We start from the raw sequence: 17,554 nt of genomic DNA, 5'->3' as shown, positions 1-17,554 counted from the left end.
GCTCTGATTATTTTGCTCGCTCACAACAGTTCACAGGATCGCTTCTTCTAATTAATTCTGTAAACTCCTCAGAATCTGCCCCTTCCCTCAAACGGTCTATGCTCCAGGCTCTCTAATTCCTTCCGTGAACCCTCTACTTCTGTCCCTTGTCGGTTATTTTTTTTAAAAAATCACTTCTTTGACCAAACTTTCAGTTACGCCTTCTTAGGCTTCATGCCCAATTTGAGTGTGTGAATTGCCTTGTGCACTTGAGGAGAAATGGTAGTGTACTGGCAATGTCACTGGACTAGAAATTCAGAGGCCTAGTCTCACACTGTGGGTACATGGATCCAAATCCCAGCAGAGCAGCTGGTGGAATTTAAATTCGGTTTATAAATCTGGAATGTAAGCTGGGCTGAGTACCGGTAACGGTGAAACTATCATCAATTATTGGGGAAAAAAAACCACCTTTCAGGCAAGAAATTTGCCGTCCTTACCTGGTCTGCCCTGCACCTGCCTCTAGACCCACAGTTATGTAGTTGACTCTTAACTGGCCGCTGAAATGGCTGAGTCAGCCACTTGGGTTCAAGGGCAACAAATGCTGGCCCTCCCAGTGACATCCCACGAGAGAATAAAGAAAACATATATATCTGTGTGAGCGTTTGGTGTATCATTAGTTGCTTCCCATTCTAACTCGGTGTCCATTTAGCCCTCCCCCTTTACATTGGGCTATAATCTGAAGAAATCGGGGAGAGACAGCATTCATGAGACAATGAATGACAGGAAATCGCCCCAATCGAGAGGAATGGGAAGACAATGCAAATTTCAAGTAAATAACTGGAAACAAAGCACATCACGTCAACAGCTCAGTTTCAATATTACACGTGTGGCAGATGTGCAGTTGGAGTGAGACTCTCATTGTGGCCGTGAATACTATATTTAAAACTTGTGACATTTTGTGGGTATAGAATGTCTTTTTCTGGCTCTCGTGTTTGGCCACACCTGCTGTCGAGAGCCTCAGCATCTCCAACTTTTCACCATCTCCCTTGCATAATGGTTCAGTGTTGCTGCTGTTCACTGTACCCATCCCAGCAAACATATTTTACTGCAGCGAGTCAGCCAAAATTGAACACCTTTTTCAATTCTGTGGAGGAAAGAAGACCAAGTACAATTCCAAAAACTTGGACTCTGATTCTGGTTATGCATGGCATTATTCTAGTGCTTGGTTAATTGTTTCTCCACATTGAGCCTGAGCTTGTGACTAAATTAACGGTGTGTCAATGGTGAACGCTTTGTGAATGTGCTAAACTGTCAGCGAGTTCATGAGGATTGAGAGCAATTTTTCTTTGCTTTTCCTTACTGTTTTTTTTTCTGTCTCTGAATCTAATCTTTCTTTCCCTCTCTATTTCTCTTGCTGGACCTGATTTGACCCTAATTTACCCTCCTCCTCAATCATCCCTCTGCTTTTCTCTCTCCTCTCTCCTTAATCCTTAAATCTCCTTGGTTAATTTGCTGGCTGTTGTTGGGCAGAAACATTGAAGCATCACAGATAGGGTAGACATAGAGAAAATGGTTCCACTTCAGGGTCAACCCCAAACTAGGGGTCACATGTGGAAGATAGCCACTCATAAATTCAATAGGGAATTGAGAGAAATTAAAACAGAAAATGCTGGACAATTGAGAGGAACGTGTTTACCCTGAGAATGGTTAGGATGTGGAACTCGTTACCACGGGGAATTGTCGAGAGGATAGTATTTATGTGGAAGCTAAATAAAAACACAAGGGAAAAAGGAATACAAAGATATGCTGATCGGGCGAGAGGAGGCTTGTGTGGAGCTTAAGCACCAGCAAAGATCACTTGGGTTGAACTGCCTGTTTCTGTGCTGTACTTTTTGGAAATAATTCATGAAGACGACCATTGGTCTACGGTTTTTCACTGAAGAATCGTGAAAAATGATCCTGCCAACACTGATAAAGGTGATGTAATCCCATGAAAGAAATCCTAAATTTCATTAATTCAGTCATCCCAGATCAATGGGTTCGGTCACATTCATGAGTACGGTGTGAAGGTTCACCTTTACCATGTTTCATTTCATGAATTGTTTGCTTAAGACTGTTGGTTATGAAGGAGTAGTTATTCCTGTCTCTGTCTCGCTCTCTTCCCCTGTCATAGCCTTGAGCGCACAAATCTCAACTGGCACTTGAGGGAGTTCTGTACTGTCAGAGGCGTCATCTTCTGGAGGAGTTGTTAGAACTGCGGCGGTGAACATGAAAGATTCCGCAGTGCTGTTTTGAAGGAGGGCGGGGAGTCGTCCCCGGTGTCCTGGACCAATATTTATTCTTCAAACAGCATCACAAAAACCAGGTTACCTGGGTATTATCACAGTGCTATGTGTGGGAGCCTCCTGTGTGCAAATTGGCTGCCATGTTTCCCACTTTGCAATAGTGGCAACACTTCAAAAAGTACTGCATTGGCTGTAAAATGTTTTGGGACTTCCTGAGGTCATGAAAAATGCCTTTTTTTTTGTTCTTTTTAACTTTGCTCAAACACACATTGACTGATCAGAGAAATGTTTTTTTATTTCTTAAGGTTTTGTTTCCCCATTCCTACATCACCATTTTTTTGTTGTGGTACAGTTCTACTGGTGTTGGCTAACTGACAGCACCTTACCTAGGAGCCACTATGTCTGGCTAGGTGGAGAGCTGATTTTTTTTTTAGCCTACCTACCATGAGGGCACGTAGTCTAACGTTAAGCTCTCAGATGAGGGCGTGCCTTAAAAACCGAGTCATTGAGGCACCAACTCTTGCATCGCACATTAAGTATAGGCAACTTTTAAGCAACTTATTTTTTAAAACTGATCAGCGGTTAACTTTCGTAAGTTAGTGAAGGACAGAACTAAGTTCCCTGTTAGGAGGAGATTCTTTCCCAGAAAACACTGGACCTGTGGAACAGGCTGTGGGCTTCTGCAGTGGGAGCAGATTTGCTGAATTTCTTCAAACAACAGCTGGTTCTCTTTCTAGCGGACGCAGAGATCACCTCTTACTGTGTAACGTTGATCATGGCTCAGCTGCTCTCCTGGATGAATATCGATCACTTAATCAGAGCTTTTCATATTTCTTCCACCAAATCGGCAAGGATTTTATCCATTTTTTTTTCATCCCTTGGGACATTCCACTGCTTGGAGTGGCGGGGAGACTACAACAATAGGTAACAGCCTAAAGAGTGCTGGCCGTGATTTTTCATACCTAACTCCACACTATTACAACTATTTACTAAAGTGCTTTTAACATAAGAACAACCCAAGAATTTTACAGGTGCCGCAACAAAATGCCAACTTTTGAGTGTGGGCAGTGTATTGGGAAACTGGATGTAGACTTGAATGTAAAGATGAGATTTTAGAGTTATTACATGGAAGGTAACGAGAGGTGGCAGGGCCTTGGATGTCAGAAATAAGAGCAAGAGAAGGCTATTTATCTCTGAGAGCCTGCACCGCCTTACAGTATGATCATGGATGACCAAACTCCACTCCGTTTTCACACACTATCATAAATGTACCAATCTCTTGTCTTGAATACACTCAACCACTTGGCTTCTACAGCCTTCTGCAGTCGTGAATTCTGGATTACGACCAAGTTCAGATTTTACTCAATTTCATTACAATATGAAATATTTTATAAAACTCGCATGCTGCCAGGTTTTGAGAACCCTGTGTGCTCATGCAAATGTCATGTTTCTGTAAAAAGTATTCTGTGTTTTTCTTGTTTAAAGTTTGACTCGTGTCGTGAACGTTGAGCAGTTAAACGTGGGCACCAGTACAATCAGTGTTTGAGAAATTCCGTTTTGAAGGAGCACCACCTCTTCCTGGGGACCTTCACCCATTCATCAACCCTCAAGCACCAGTGAGCTGGGCACAATTATAGGAAGACAACATTTGGTTTCAGCATACGAATCTATTTGGCATCACCCATCCCCTTCTCAAAACTCCAGTACTGTTCTTGTGCAATGTCTGCACACTTAGACTTTTCACTGGATTCCTGGCTGACTTTTTTCCCCTCCACTGAGGTTTGTTGGAGATAATTGTAGCTAACAGTACAACTGCAGGGGCGGGGGTAACACCTGCCTGGCTCAATACTACTCACCATTTACCTGCGGTGTCAACGAGGCAAGCCATCAGGCAATTTCTCAGCCAATCGATTCTCGCTGGCTGCTGCCTCACAGGAGGATGTGTGGGGAAACATTCTTGCAATTTTTAAAAAATGCAAGGAAAGACCATTACAGTAACATTGGTATGTCGCTGTCACTCCACATCTTGCAGAAACCCACACACAAGGATAACCTCAGGGCTCATAATGTGCACACACACACACACACGGACAGCTGTGAACCTCGGAACCTTTCTGTATTGGAATGACTCATTGCACAACAGAGATTGTGGACAAAAGGTGGGATCTTCCAAGAAATTACAGTGCAGCAGAAAATCATGTGTGTCAGGGTTAGCCAATTCATTCACGTCCTCCAAAACAAACACACAGTATTTTTCAAGGGTGGTATCAATAGCCTTGCAATGACGTGCCACATAGAGTTACAAGATGTTTCCTTTTACCAGGCAGGAGAGACCTTAAACCCCATTCCTCTCCTGAAGCTGGACTCGACGAGGGTATGGTTCCATGGGTGCTAGCACCTTGCCCAAGTACCTGCTCTTCATCGGCAAGCATCAGCAAGCTATTCAGCAACAGTGGGCATCCCAGCTGAGGTTGATTCAGTCTTCACCCAACATCCGGAGCCTTGCATTTTGACTGGATAGTAATCAAGGGTAGTGCCCATTCACAACTTTAGTGTACCTCCTAAGCCCAGGGTGCTAAATCCTGATGTCTCGAATATATCGGACAACTTCTGGGCTGGACAGTGCAGTTAGGTTCTCAGCTCAGGTGGCGAAAGAAGTGCCAGTGTTGGCACGAGAGAATCAAATTCACCAAGGTTCCTTCTCCAGTTTGCTACTCAAAGAGCAATGCTGGAAAATGCATGAATCAACTTCAGGTAAGGGGAGTAGAGGTTCATATGCTAGGCAGGTCAGATAGGCAGACAGATCACTGCCACTGAGATGCAGAATGCTGACTGATGTGGTTTCAGCACTGGGACCTTGGTTCAAATCCATGCCAGACGGAAAGTCTTCCTTAACTTTGGGCTGTAAAAGCTTTCACAGAATCATAATTCAGAGAGTACAGAAGGAGGCCATTTGGCCTATCGTGCCAATACTGTGTCTGTGAAAGAGCTAACTAAGTCAGCCCCCCCACCCTTGCTGTTTCTCCATAGTCCTGTATTTCACGTTCATGTGTTTATTCAATTCCATTTTGTAAGCTACTGCTGCATCTGTTTCCACCATTCATTCAGGTCGTGCATTCCAGATCGCAACATGCTGCATTTCTTAAAAAAAAGCCCTTTATCTCCCCATTTGCTGTCAGGCCAAATCTGTGCCCAACATGAAATAATGTTTATGGATCTCGGTTCAGTTTTAGTGGACATGGGCTTAAAGTGCAAAATTGTCCCAATTAAATTGAAAATCTTACTTAGAAGTCCCACAGGATTATGGGTGTAAGTAAAATGACACACATTATAAGTGTCGAAGTATGTGGTTGGTAGAAGGAGCTTTACTCTGGATTTAGATGCAGTTGACTTGGGAATGCTGAAAATGGAAAATGTTCAGGGCAGTGAAAAAAAATGTTAAATAAAAATTGACAGCTTATATTTATATAGCGCTTTTAATGTAGTATAACATCCCAAGGCGCTGCACAGGAGCATTATAAAATTAAGTTTGACACCGAGCCACAAAAGGGGATATAACGGTAGATGACTAAAAGCTTGGTCAAAGGAGAATCTTAAAGGAGGAAAGAGAATTGAAGAGGTTTAGAGAGGGAATGCCAGAGCTAAGGACCTTGGAGCTGAAGGCATGACTGCACATGGGGGTGTGATTAAAATTGGTGACGCGCTTGGGGCCATCAGTGGAGGAGTGCAGAAACCTTCGAGGGTTGTGGGGCTGGAGGAAATTACAGGGAGAGACAGAGGTGAGGCCACGGAGGGATTTGAAAACAAGGACAAGAATTTTTACATAGAAGCAAAGTACCGTGGATGCCGGAAATCCGAAATAAAAGCAGAAAATGCTGGAAAAACTCAGCAGGCCTGGCAGCATCTGTGGAGAGAGAAACGGAATTCACGTTGCCGGTCCGTATGACGCTTCTTCAGAATTTTTACGTCGAGAAGTTGCTTAACCGGGAGCGAACGTGGGTCAGTGAGGTCAGGGGTGTTGGGTGAACAGGACTTGGAGTTAGGACACAGGCAGCCATTCAGATGACAACAGGCTTACAGAGAGTACAATGTAGGACTACGGCCAGGAGTGCATCGGAATAGCCAGGACTAGAGGTCGCAAAGGGAAAGATGAGCGTTTTAGCAGCAGATGAGCTCCGGGGTGGGGAGGGGGGCGCGGGGAAGTAGGTCAGTGTTACGGAAATGGAAATAGGCTATCTTACTGACGGCACAGATATGTGGTCAGAGGGACATCGACAAGAATCCTTATTGTAAGGGCTGTAAGACATCTTGCAATTGAGGAACACTATGACAACGGAAGCTGTTGAGTGATGAAATAGTGTTTTTTTTTTCTCTCGCGATACCACTGCAATAGTTTGCACTTATTGTAGACCCCCCCCCCCACCCAAGATGTGGAGGAAGATGTCTTGAAGCACAGGGGTTCAGTTGATAATATTAAAAGGGGTTAGGCAACCAGATGAGAGCAAGTGTCAGCATCTTCAGGAGAGGGAACTGATCAAGGCACAAAGGACAACGTGGGACAGAATAAAATTCCTCAGCAAATATTGGAGTTCCCCGTACGAACAGACTGTGTTTGCTTGTCATTTGCGACACTAGCTGAACTGAGCTGTTGCAATTTTTGCTTCAGTCAGGCAGGGATCATAATTACATTGGCCCTTTAAAAGAGACAGTGCCAAATAAGGTGTGGGCTGGAAATGATTACGTGAGCTAATTTCAGGAACTGCATGGTAACCCTGGTGTCACACAGCTGGTTGCTGGGAGCTGTAGTTTGCAAGATACTTCCTTCCCGCCGGAACAAAAACACTGCAACTCCCAGAAGCCAGGGTAGGAGTCGGGTTTGTGTGCCAGAGAATCTGCAGGATGACCAGTTTTCACTGATGTACTGGCTCCTGCTCATTTTTTATTTTTAAAAAAAGGTACCAGGCAGGGAGAAGGAGTGGAGTTACTGGATAGGCTGGGAGAAAGAAGAAGGTTTGATTAGCAGGAAGATGTGAAGATTGGGAGAGGCGAGGAGTGTGATAGTTGAACCAGAATTCTGGACTGGTGTAGTGGAGGGATCACGTAAACATGAAAGGGAAATACTGGCACTAACCAGTGCCCAATGCCACACAGATCATCTGCATCGACCAAGTTGGGGGGAGTGGGGTGGTGGTAGTGGCAGTAGGATCTTGGGAACTTACACAGCATGTCACTGACCTGTATCGATAACATGGTCTCTCCTCCAGTTCCTTCCCCAACAACCCAACCATTAGTTGGCTGTTCGACCATGTGGGCCTTCATTGCGAAACCTAACACTGACCTCATCTGAAACCCATACAGTACTCAACAGTGGAGACCCCAGTCACCGTCCCCAACTGTGATCAGCTGATCGTACCATCAAATGTGGGAGCTTTCCATTCTGCGCCGCCACCTATTGCTTTCTCCCTCACGTGCTTATCTGCATTTCCCGAAAATGCATTGTTTTCTGCTCAATATCACACCCAATGGTGCATTTTAACCACTCATACCACATGTGAACTGCAAGTCAGATTAACCCCGCAAAACTACAAAAAGGGGAAGAACATGAGAACAGCTTTCAGCACACACATCTCCGTTAAACGGGACACTTTCTGCTTGGGAATTTTTTTTTTTTGGTGGACAAATCTTTGAGAGCACACCAACCACGAGTTACAAACACACGAAATTGAAGCAGAAGTAGGCCATTCGGCCCCTCGAGCCTGCTCTGCCATTCGATAAGATCATGGCTGACGTTGGTGTTTTGAGTTCCACATTCCCATCTACCCCCCCGATCACCTGTGATTCCCTTGCCTGACAAGAATCTTATCTACCTCTGCCTTAAAAATATTCAGTGACCCCCCCTGCTTCCACTGTCTGTTGAGGCAGAGAGTTCCAAAGTCACACGACGCTACGAGGGAAAAGAATTCCCCCTCATCTCTGTTTTGGAAGGGCGGCCCCTAAATTTCAAAACAGTGCCCCCCACCCCTGAGTTCTTGATTCAGCCACAAGAGGAAAGATCCTCCCCAGGTCCACCTCGTCAAGACTTTCAGAATCTTGTATACTTCAATCAAGTCACTGTGCTGAAAGTTTGTGACAGGAAGGCAAAAATTACATGCAAGTTTGTCCATCCTTCCGAAGGTTAGCTGTCCATAATAGGCGGCTTTGCCAGTGTCACCCAGACTCAGTGAATAATGGGGCGTCCCAAAAACGACATTTTCGTGCCTGTTTGAAACAAAAAAAAAATCTCGCAGAAGTAATTCTGGAGACCGTTCTTTTTCTCTGTAAATGTGGAACATGCTGCCGCGGGGGGAGAGTGGTACTGGCGAGTTTTAAGGGGAAGTTCGGTAAAGACACCAGGGCAAAAAAAAGGGGGGGGGTGGTGGGGGGACAATGAATGTCAGGCTGAAGTATAAAGGCAGTAAATGCTGGAAATAAAAAACCAAAAACAGAATTACCTGGAAAAACTCAGCAGGTCTGGCAGCATCGGCGGAGAAGAAAAGAGTCGACGTTTCGGGTCCACACGACCCTTCAGCAGAATTGAAGTATAGTTAGGAGAGGGGTGAAATATAAGCTGGTTTAAGGTGGGGGGTGGGGGGGGAGAGAAGTTGAGGGGGGGGGTGGTTGTAGGGACAAGCAAGCAGTGATAGGAGCAGATAATCAAAAGATGTCACAGACAAAAGGAGCAAAGAGGTGTTGGAGGTGGTGATATTATCTAAGAGAATGTGCTAATTAAGAATGGAAACACTCGGCGGAGCGGGCATGGAACAGCCAGGGTGTTACCCCCACCCCCAGCATTTACATTTACATTTCAGATTTCCAGCATCCCATCACATTTGCACCTTGTGTGTGTGTGTGTGGGGAAGGTACCGGACGAACAAGGTGAGATGAAGTGAGTGAATGGAGGAGGAGGTTGACGTTTAGCATTGGGGGGGGGGGGGGGAAACAGCACAGAACCCCCTAAACGGGCCGAATGGACTGCGTGGTCAATCCTAGGCAGTGAAGAGGGGACATCATCATCCGCTGTGATTTTTTCCAACCACCCACACAACGCACCCTCTGTAAAATATTCGCGTACGAACTTAAAACAAGCTGATTTCCACTTCGACATGTTGCAGCCCGAGAGACTGGGATTGTTTTTTTGATACAAATAGGTTCCTGATCCTGAGCTCGCAAACAACACAGATACATTGGGTGGGAGGACTTAAAACACCCATTGGGAATGCAATTAAAGAGAGAGCGAGAGACAGGAGGAAATTGAAAAAACCCCTTGGCCATGCCTGACAAATAGAACTGGAAGAGAGGGGTCAAAACGCAAAGACAACAGAGTGTAAACCGGGGCCAAATTCCCTGCGCAAATCAGGTGCAGGAATTTTGCCAGTGGAAAAAAATAAAGAGAGAGAGAGAGGGAGAGGGAGAGAAAAATCTGGAGCAACCAGAATGCTTCGGAGTGTCAGCTTCAGTTCCGGAGTAAAGAGGCGATGAGCAGGTCATTAAACAGCATCTTGTGATCTTGCTTGTTCCATTTTGATGCGATCGATGAGGAACTAAGGAGCAGACAAGGGGGAGAGGGAGAGAGGGAGAGAGAGAGAGAGAAGCACCCAAGACACACACGCACACACACACAGACAGACAGAAACTGGTGACTGCATTTCTGTTGGGGGGGTCAGTCTGCTGCCTTTTTCCTGCTTTCATTTTCGCTGCATCGGTCGGAACCGACGCGTTTTTTTTTGTGCAGTTGCACTTGGGAGGCTGGGGGTGTCTCAGCTGTTGTAACATCGCTGCTCTGCTCTGCGCTGGACTCGGGCTGGGCTGGGATCGCCAACCCACGCCACCACTTAACTCCCCCTTTCTTTTTATTATTTTTCGTTTGTTGTTGTTGTTGTTTGTCGATTGCAGTTCCCCCCCCCCACCTCACTGCCCCTCCTTCACTCACCCTCCCCACCCCCTCCACCCCAACACCACCCCCACCTCAACACCAAAAAAAAAAATTTCCTCCCCTTGCTAATCCCAGTCATGCTCCAGAATGACACCAAAAGGCAATCAGTCTGCTGCCCCTTTCTGGAGCAAAACCTGGAGTCCTTGAAAAGTCCTGAGGTCAGCAGCGGGGATGGGACCTCCCAGCTGGACTGCCCGCCTGCCCCCACCGGCTTGGTTCTGCAAGATCAAGGAGGTAGCACTTCCGCGCTCAACACTTTAGGGTGGTCGACCAGCCAGACCAGCGATGAGAGCCTTCTGCAGCAAGGGGTCCTGCCAACTGCGATGTTGTTACCAAAGATGGTCCACCTGGGCCCCCTCTTTGGAGGGACCTTCCCGTCGGTGCAGCAGATGGGGTTGTCGCAGCAGCACAGGAGGTCGCCGCTCGGCCACCATCCTCACCAGGGGACCTTCTCCCAGAGGAACAACTTCAGTCCACAGCAGCAAACCTTCAGGGCTCTGAACTGGGGCAATCACCAACACCAGGGCGGAGGAGGAGGAGGAGGAGGAGGAGGCGGTGGTGGTGGTGGCAGTGGCTGGGGCAGTGTCACCAGTAACTGCGGCAGAGGACTGAGAAGATCAGCTGGAGTAATGGGCGTCTCGAACTCAGTTCCTTCCTGCTCCTCCAAGAGGTCTTACTCCAGTCACGTGATGGTGCCCCCAAAACTAAACAGAGGCCGCCCAACATTAGCTTCGAAATCCTGGATGGAAGAGAATCCGTTGAGGACAGATGGCAACAGCAACTGGCTGCCTCATCAACAGGTAAGTGTCACTTTTTTTAATTCTGTAAATTTAACCATATGGCAGAAAGTACTGATGATCGCTGTTTTTGAACGTAACAAGAAATCGGGGCAGGAGGAGGTCATTTGGCCTGTCAGCCTGTTCCACCATTGATTATGATCATGGTTGATTTTCTCCTTCAGCTCCATCTGCTCACAATTTCCTCATATCTCTTAATTCCCTTCGTGGTTGAGTATATTCAACAGCGAGATCATTCAGGTTTTGGACACTGAACAAGCACAGCCTTCTGGGGTAGTGAGAATTCCAAAGATTCACTACCTTTTGAGTAAAGAAATTTCCCCTCCTATTCAGTCCTATATAGCCAATCTTGTATTCTGAGACCCAGATGCCTATTCCTTGATTTGCTAGCCAGCATCTCAGCATCTACCCAACAAAGGCCCTTAAAAAAATTTTATGTTTCAATGAGATGATCTCATTATTTTAAAGACCAGGAAATATAGGCCCAATCCACACTCTCCCTCTCAATAGAACAATCCCCTCCTCCCAGGAGTGAGTCCAGTGAACCTTCATCGCATTCTCTCCAATGCCAGTATATCTTTACCAAAGGCTTCATGAAAAATGACCATCTCTGTACACCTTCGCCTAATGGCTCAGTGAGTAAAAGCACTGCTTGGAAGTTGGGTACTTGGTGCTCTCAGACTGGGGCGGAGAAGGGAGGGGTGGCCTTGGGTTCTATTCCTCATTTGCGGGATGGTTGTGGAGCAGAGAGGATGTAGGGGAACGGGGGGGAATAGTCAGCAAGAGTTTTGGCTTCAACTGTGCCTGCCCCTTGCTCTGCTTGAAAACTGCAACAGTGTGACTGTCACATTGAGGGTAGGAATGGAGCTCAGCTGTCATTTCTGCTCACCCTCTTTCCCAAATAAAAATATACATCCCTTCATGCAAACTTAATTCGGTGGTGTTTTATATTATAGGATACAGTGCAGCAAATATTCACCTAGGTTACTTTTTTAACACCTATATCACGCTTCTCCAGAGTTTACTGGGCTGTTGTCCCAGAACCCTCAGATCTCTCATGCAATTCTGGCATCCTGCACGCTCCTAATTTTAATCGCTCCACCATTGGCAGCCGTGCCTTCAGCAGCCTAGGCCCTAATTTCTGGAATCCCCTCCCTAAACCTCTCCGCCTCTCTCTCTCTCCACCTTCAAAACATTTCTACAAAACCTACTTTCTTTGACCTCACTTTTGGTCACCCGTCCTGATCTGACCCTTTCTGGCCTGGTATTGATATTTTGTTTGATAACACTCCTGCGAAATGTCTTGGGACATTTTGCTACTTTAAAGGTGCTATATCAATGCAAATTGTTGCTGTTACCATTTCCATAAATGAAAACAAAGGCAGATTCAGCCAACAGAAGTGGATGGGTGCACGCAGTAGGCTGTAACAGAGGAAAGGTAGGTAGGTAGCTGCTCGAGCAGAACCTGCCCAGTTTCTCCCCAAAACAATAACTTGAACTCTCTCTGTTCAGCTGCTGATGGATCTGCAGTTTGGCAAGCATTATTTGGGTTTCTTTCAGATTTTTGCGGCATTCCATTATTTTTACTTTTAAGCCTATGGAAGGGAGCTGTGGACTGTCCCTTTTACCTGACTCTCATTCCCGAAGCAAAGCGACTGATAAATCTCATCGTATTTTGAAGGCCTTAAACCATGCGTCCTCAAACTTAGAGCATGATGTCACTCTTGCCTGACGAAGATGATGGGGAACAAATTGGAGGGCGCCGAATTTCCTGCCTTGTAAGCCATGTTCAACTTGTGGAAAAGTAGCTTGAAATCAGCAGAAGGATACAACTGAAATTCATTTGCAGGAGTGGCACAGTTGAGAGGTGCAACCTTTTGAGGTCAAGAGTAACTGTCAACAGACCATGTGATAAAATGGAGGAAGTGCTGGTGTGGGATAAGCAAAAGAGACAAAAGTACCCCAGTAAGATTCAATCCTACATGAATGGGGGAATAAGGGGAGAGGGAGGTTAGCGGGGAGCAATCAATCTCCAAATTTAGAGAATGTCGCTGAGAGACAGTTACGACCCTACTGCGATAATCTACTCGTCTTATTCCCCCCCGGCTCTAAATGCCTTCCAAGTCATTGAAAAGAAGGCAGCTCTGATTGTAACTTGTCGCTTGGGCCCAACAGAACCATTTTCAGTTTATAGTTGAGACTTGAAACAGTGATGCCTGTTTATGAAATAAAAACAGAAAACTGTTTCTCTCTCCACAAATGTGGCCTCACCTGCTGCATTGTTTTTATTTTAGATTCACAGCATCTGTAATATTCGGCTTTCCGATTAGTGCCTTTTTAATGAGTTGGTTTCAGGTAGACCGGCTGCCTTGAGACCGGCTCGTGTTGTTGAATGCTCGCAATCTGACTTGCAAGTTGTATTTTCTTTTCCTGCTGTCTTGCTTAATGATCTTGAAGGTGCGTGTGATTCATGGGGATAGATAGTTAAAAATGCAGTGGCTCACTCAAACATCCCTTTCTTAATACTAGTCTGGACAGCGAGTGCTCACCTGTGGATGTGGGGGCACAGGGACTGGACCCAGTGTGTTCCACATCGCAGGTAACTGGATAAGGATTGGCAATGGGAATCTTGGCTTCCTCTACTATGCCCCTTACCTCAAACCCCATGAATACTGAGGTAATTTGTTAGCCTCACTGGCCGCTGCAGCTTCATTGGAAGAGGCCGGACTGAACCTGTGGCCTACTGGGCTGAACAACTCGTATGGCACAACTCCCATGAGTTTGGAGGCAGCGTCGTTTTTTTCTGGCAAGAAAATTTCTCAAGGACGTCAGTTTACATCAATAGTTATATTCCTGTTGGCGGCCATGCGTTAAGCTGCCTAGGCTCATCTCTGCAATTCCCTTCCTAAACCCCTTGGACTGTCTGTCACTCTCTTCCTTTAAGACGTTACTTAAAACTTCCCTCTCTGATGAAGCTTTTGGTTACCCAATACCTCCTTATATGGCTTGGTGTCAAAGTTTGCTTGATAGTGCTTCTGTGAAATGGCGTGGGATATTTTACTGTAAACGTGCTCCATAAATAAATTATGTAATTGCTCTTTGAATCCATTGGGTGTTTTTAGTTGCACAGTGTTTTGTGGGAGGGAGTGGGTTGCTAACTCCCAGGATCTCTGTGCATTCACTGGGATTAGTGAGGGTCAGGGTCGAGGCAGCCTGTTTTATCTTAGTCTTTTAAAGAAAAATTGCATCTCAACAGCATCTTTCCTGTACTTTGAACGTCCATTAGTGCTTTACTGCTAATCAAGTATCGTCATTTTGAAGTAGCGATTTATGAAACACGAGAGCCAATTTGCTCTCAGCAAGCTCCCACAAACAGCAATGAGATAGTGACCAGATGTGAACTGGAAACACTGACTGTTGTCGCAGGAGGGGCGCAGGGGGTGGCGGAGGGAATAGTATTGGCCAGGACACGGCGGAGAGCTCCCCTGCTCCTCTTCAAAGTAGGACAATGGTGCCTTGGGTCAGCACCTGAGGGGGCAGGTAGGGGCTCAGTTTAATGCCTTACCTGAAAGACGGCACTCTTGACAGCAGTTAGGCCCGTGAATTATGGTAGGAGGAGGGGAGAAAGAAAGACCCCTGCAGTCGGCGGCAAATAGCAGATCAGATTCGGAAAGTATTCAGCTATTTGTGGGAATATCATTCAGTTTTGGTGAGGTGCAGCAGGCAATTGAGCTTGCCTGCCAGTTTGCCTTTCAGGTGAAGTTGGTGCTTCAGGTGTTAAATTAAGGACAAGTGCAGGGAAGCGGAACAGTAATCATTCGACAAAAAAAAAAAATCAGAGGATTGCACGTTTATTGTATGCTGTATCTTGCCAGAAATCTGAAGGTCAGAGAAAATTTTCTACAGCTCAGTCTACCAGCACTCGGGGAGTAGGTAGCACAGGTGCTCGTCCATGTGTGTCTCAAGGTGAGGGAGGACTGCTTTCCTGCAAAGGGAATTAAATGGCCCAGAAAGATCACAGCTTGTGTCCCCTGCCTGAGCTGAGTGTGGCCGGCTGGTTGCTGAATGAGTTGATTCGAGTGCCGTGATGCTCGGGGGTCCCTGGGCTAGTGAAGGGGAATTTCGGGGCTGGGGAGGGGGAAATTCAGCTCTGCCTCTGATCTCTGTCACCTGATTCCTGCCATGAGTGAGTATTGGTGAAGACAGCTCTGGGTTTGGTTGTGATGCACCTGCTGGGCAAATAGCCAGCCGCTGCTGCTGATTGCCCATTGCCCGGGCTCCTGCATCAAAATGCCCCATTTGAATAAGCTGCTGTACAGACCCTGGGGATTCTTTGCCAGCAGCATTCCCCCCCCCGCCCCATCCGTGCTACCCCAGCTGCTTTAGAATTCTTATCCATGTGTTCAAACTCATCCTTGGCCGCTGCCCTCCATATCTCTGCAACCTTGTTCAGCCCTGTAACACTCCAAGAGCTTTTCCCTCTGCCAACCCTGGCTTATTTGTGTATCCCCCCCCAATTCCTTTGGCCCAGTGTTGGTGGCTGTACTCTCAGCCTCTAGCCCCTATGCTCTGGGACTCTCTAAACCTCTCTGTCCCTCCCCAAAACACCTGTCCCTCTTTGTAGAACGCTGCAGAAAACACGCTGCCTCTTCAGGCTAAACATTTGGTCATCTGTCTGAATACCTCCTTATCTGCTTCCCTGTTAAATTTTATCTGACAATGCTCCTGTGAAGTGCCTGGGGATGCTTCACTTCAAGGTGCTAGATAAATGCAAATTGCTGTCATATCCCCTCTGCTTGAATAAGTTCAATACCATCCAGTGCAGTTTCCCACTGAGGGAGGTGGCAAAGCATAGTCATTTGTGAGCTATTTCCATAGATTTAACCTGGGATACTGGGCTCAGCTGTCTCAGTCCCTAACTCTGTGAGAATAGAGTACAGACTGAATTCCATCTCCTCGGGTGCAGATAACCTGTATACCTCAAATGAAGCAATGGGGAGCTCTTGCAACAGAACTAATCAGCGTTTGACATCACAGCCAAGGTCATGCAGCCTAAATTTAGGCCATAAAATGAAGGTTTGGTAGTGTTTACAATAAAACATAGAGCTTCCTGTGCTAAAATTGCTGAAAACGTCGGAATTATACGGAGCTGCCAACACTGGATAAATTCTTGGTGTGAGATTTTCACTTGTCAGCAACCCGCTTGAGACGTAGATCGGAGCCAAAAACTTTTTAATAGCAGCAAATGTGGCAGCCACATGAGATTTAAAAAGAAATCAGTGACGACTTAGAATGGAAGAGTTAATCAGATAAAGGCAAGTTGTGTTTGAGGAGTTTTTTTTTTAAATGTTTGTTGGAAGATTTGCCTGTTTGGGTTGATGAGTGGAATGTAATAAACTGTGTGTATTGACATACAGAAGGTGTTTGATCAGGTGTCCCACAGGAGGCTTGTTGCAAAAACTCAGGCATATGGCATGAGGGCAAATTTAACAGCATGGAGAGAAAGTTGGCTGGCAGACAGGAAACAAAACCAGAGCAAATGGGTATTGCTGAGAAGGGTTTAAAGAAGGGAAGAACTTGCATTTATATGGCGCCTTTCACAACCTCACCACATCCCAGAGTGCTTTGCAGCCATTGAAGTACTTTTCAAGCGTACTCGCTATTGTGATGTAGGAAAAGTGGCTGGCCGTTTGCGCTCAGCAAGCTCCCACAAAAGAGCAATATGGGGAAATGGTGGCATTGTGATCATGTCGCTGGACTAGCAATCCAGAGTCCGGGACTTATGCTCCGGGTATAAATGGGTTCAAGGCCCACCATCGCAGCTTGTGGAACTTAAATTCAATTGATAAAATCTGGAATTAAAAGCTAGTCTCCGTATTAGTGACCATGAAATCATTGTCGATTGTCATAAGAACCCATCTGGTTCACCAATGCCCTTGAGGGAAGGACAGTTGCCGTCCTTACCCGGTCTGGCCTACGTGTAACTCCAGACCCGCAACAATGTGGTTGACTCTGAACTGCTCTCTGAAATAGCCCAGCAAACCACTCAAGTTCAAGGGCAATTAGGGATGCGTAACAAATGCTGGCTTTGTCAGCGATACCCATATCCCATGAAAGAATGCATTTTAAAGAAAAGCCGCCAGTAGTGATGTGGATTCAGGGATAGACGTTGGCCAGGATAATGAGGAGCTAACTCCCCCTCCAGTCTTTGTAATAGCGCCATTATATGCCCATCTGAGAGGGCCGATGGAGACCTTGGTTTAATGTCTCTTATGAAAAAGATGGCATTCCTTAGCACTGCATTGGAGTATCAGCCTAGATTCTGTGCTCAACTGGCTGGGTGGTGTAACCATAGGGGTCAATCCACTCTGTTGACAACTTATACAGGTGGAGGCTATTCAACCAGATGGGTGGCAGAGTCAAGGCTAAATCTCTTCTCACCTGATGCCAAGAGGACCATGAGTGCAATAATTAGATAGGTGGCAGATCCAATTCAATGTTGAGAAATATAAGGGTTCAAT

At 46.2% G+C, this 17,554-nt stretch overlaps 1 protein-coding gene across 1 annotated transcript in view; it reads left to right on the top strand.

Moving 5' to 3' along the window:
- Positions 1-10,063: 10,063 nt before the first annotated feature.
- LOC144694838 (cytoplasmic polyadenylation element-binding protein 2-like) overlaps positions 10,064-17,554 on the top strand; it is a 34,440-nt gene continuing 26,949 nt past the window's right edge. Inside the window, exon 1 of the mRNA XM_078565465.1 lies at positions 10,064-11,036. Coding sequence (XP_078421591.1) covers positions 10,314-11,036 — 723 coding nt within the window. The 5' untranslated portion in view covers positions 10,064-10,313. The remainder of the gene's footprint in view (positions 11,037-17,554) is intronic.

This window comes from Cetorhinus maximus, chromosome 20, assembly GCF_964194155.1.
Source record: "Cetorhinus maximus chromosome 20, sCetMax3.hap1.1, whole genome shotgun sequence".
Lineage (NCBI taxonomy): Eukaryota > Metazoa > Chordata > Chondrichthyes > Lamniformes > Cetorhinidae > Cetorhinus > Cetorhinus maximus.
The sequence above is the reverse complement of the archived record's forward strand: the minus strand, read 5'-3'. Positions and strand labels throughout refer to the sequence as shown.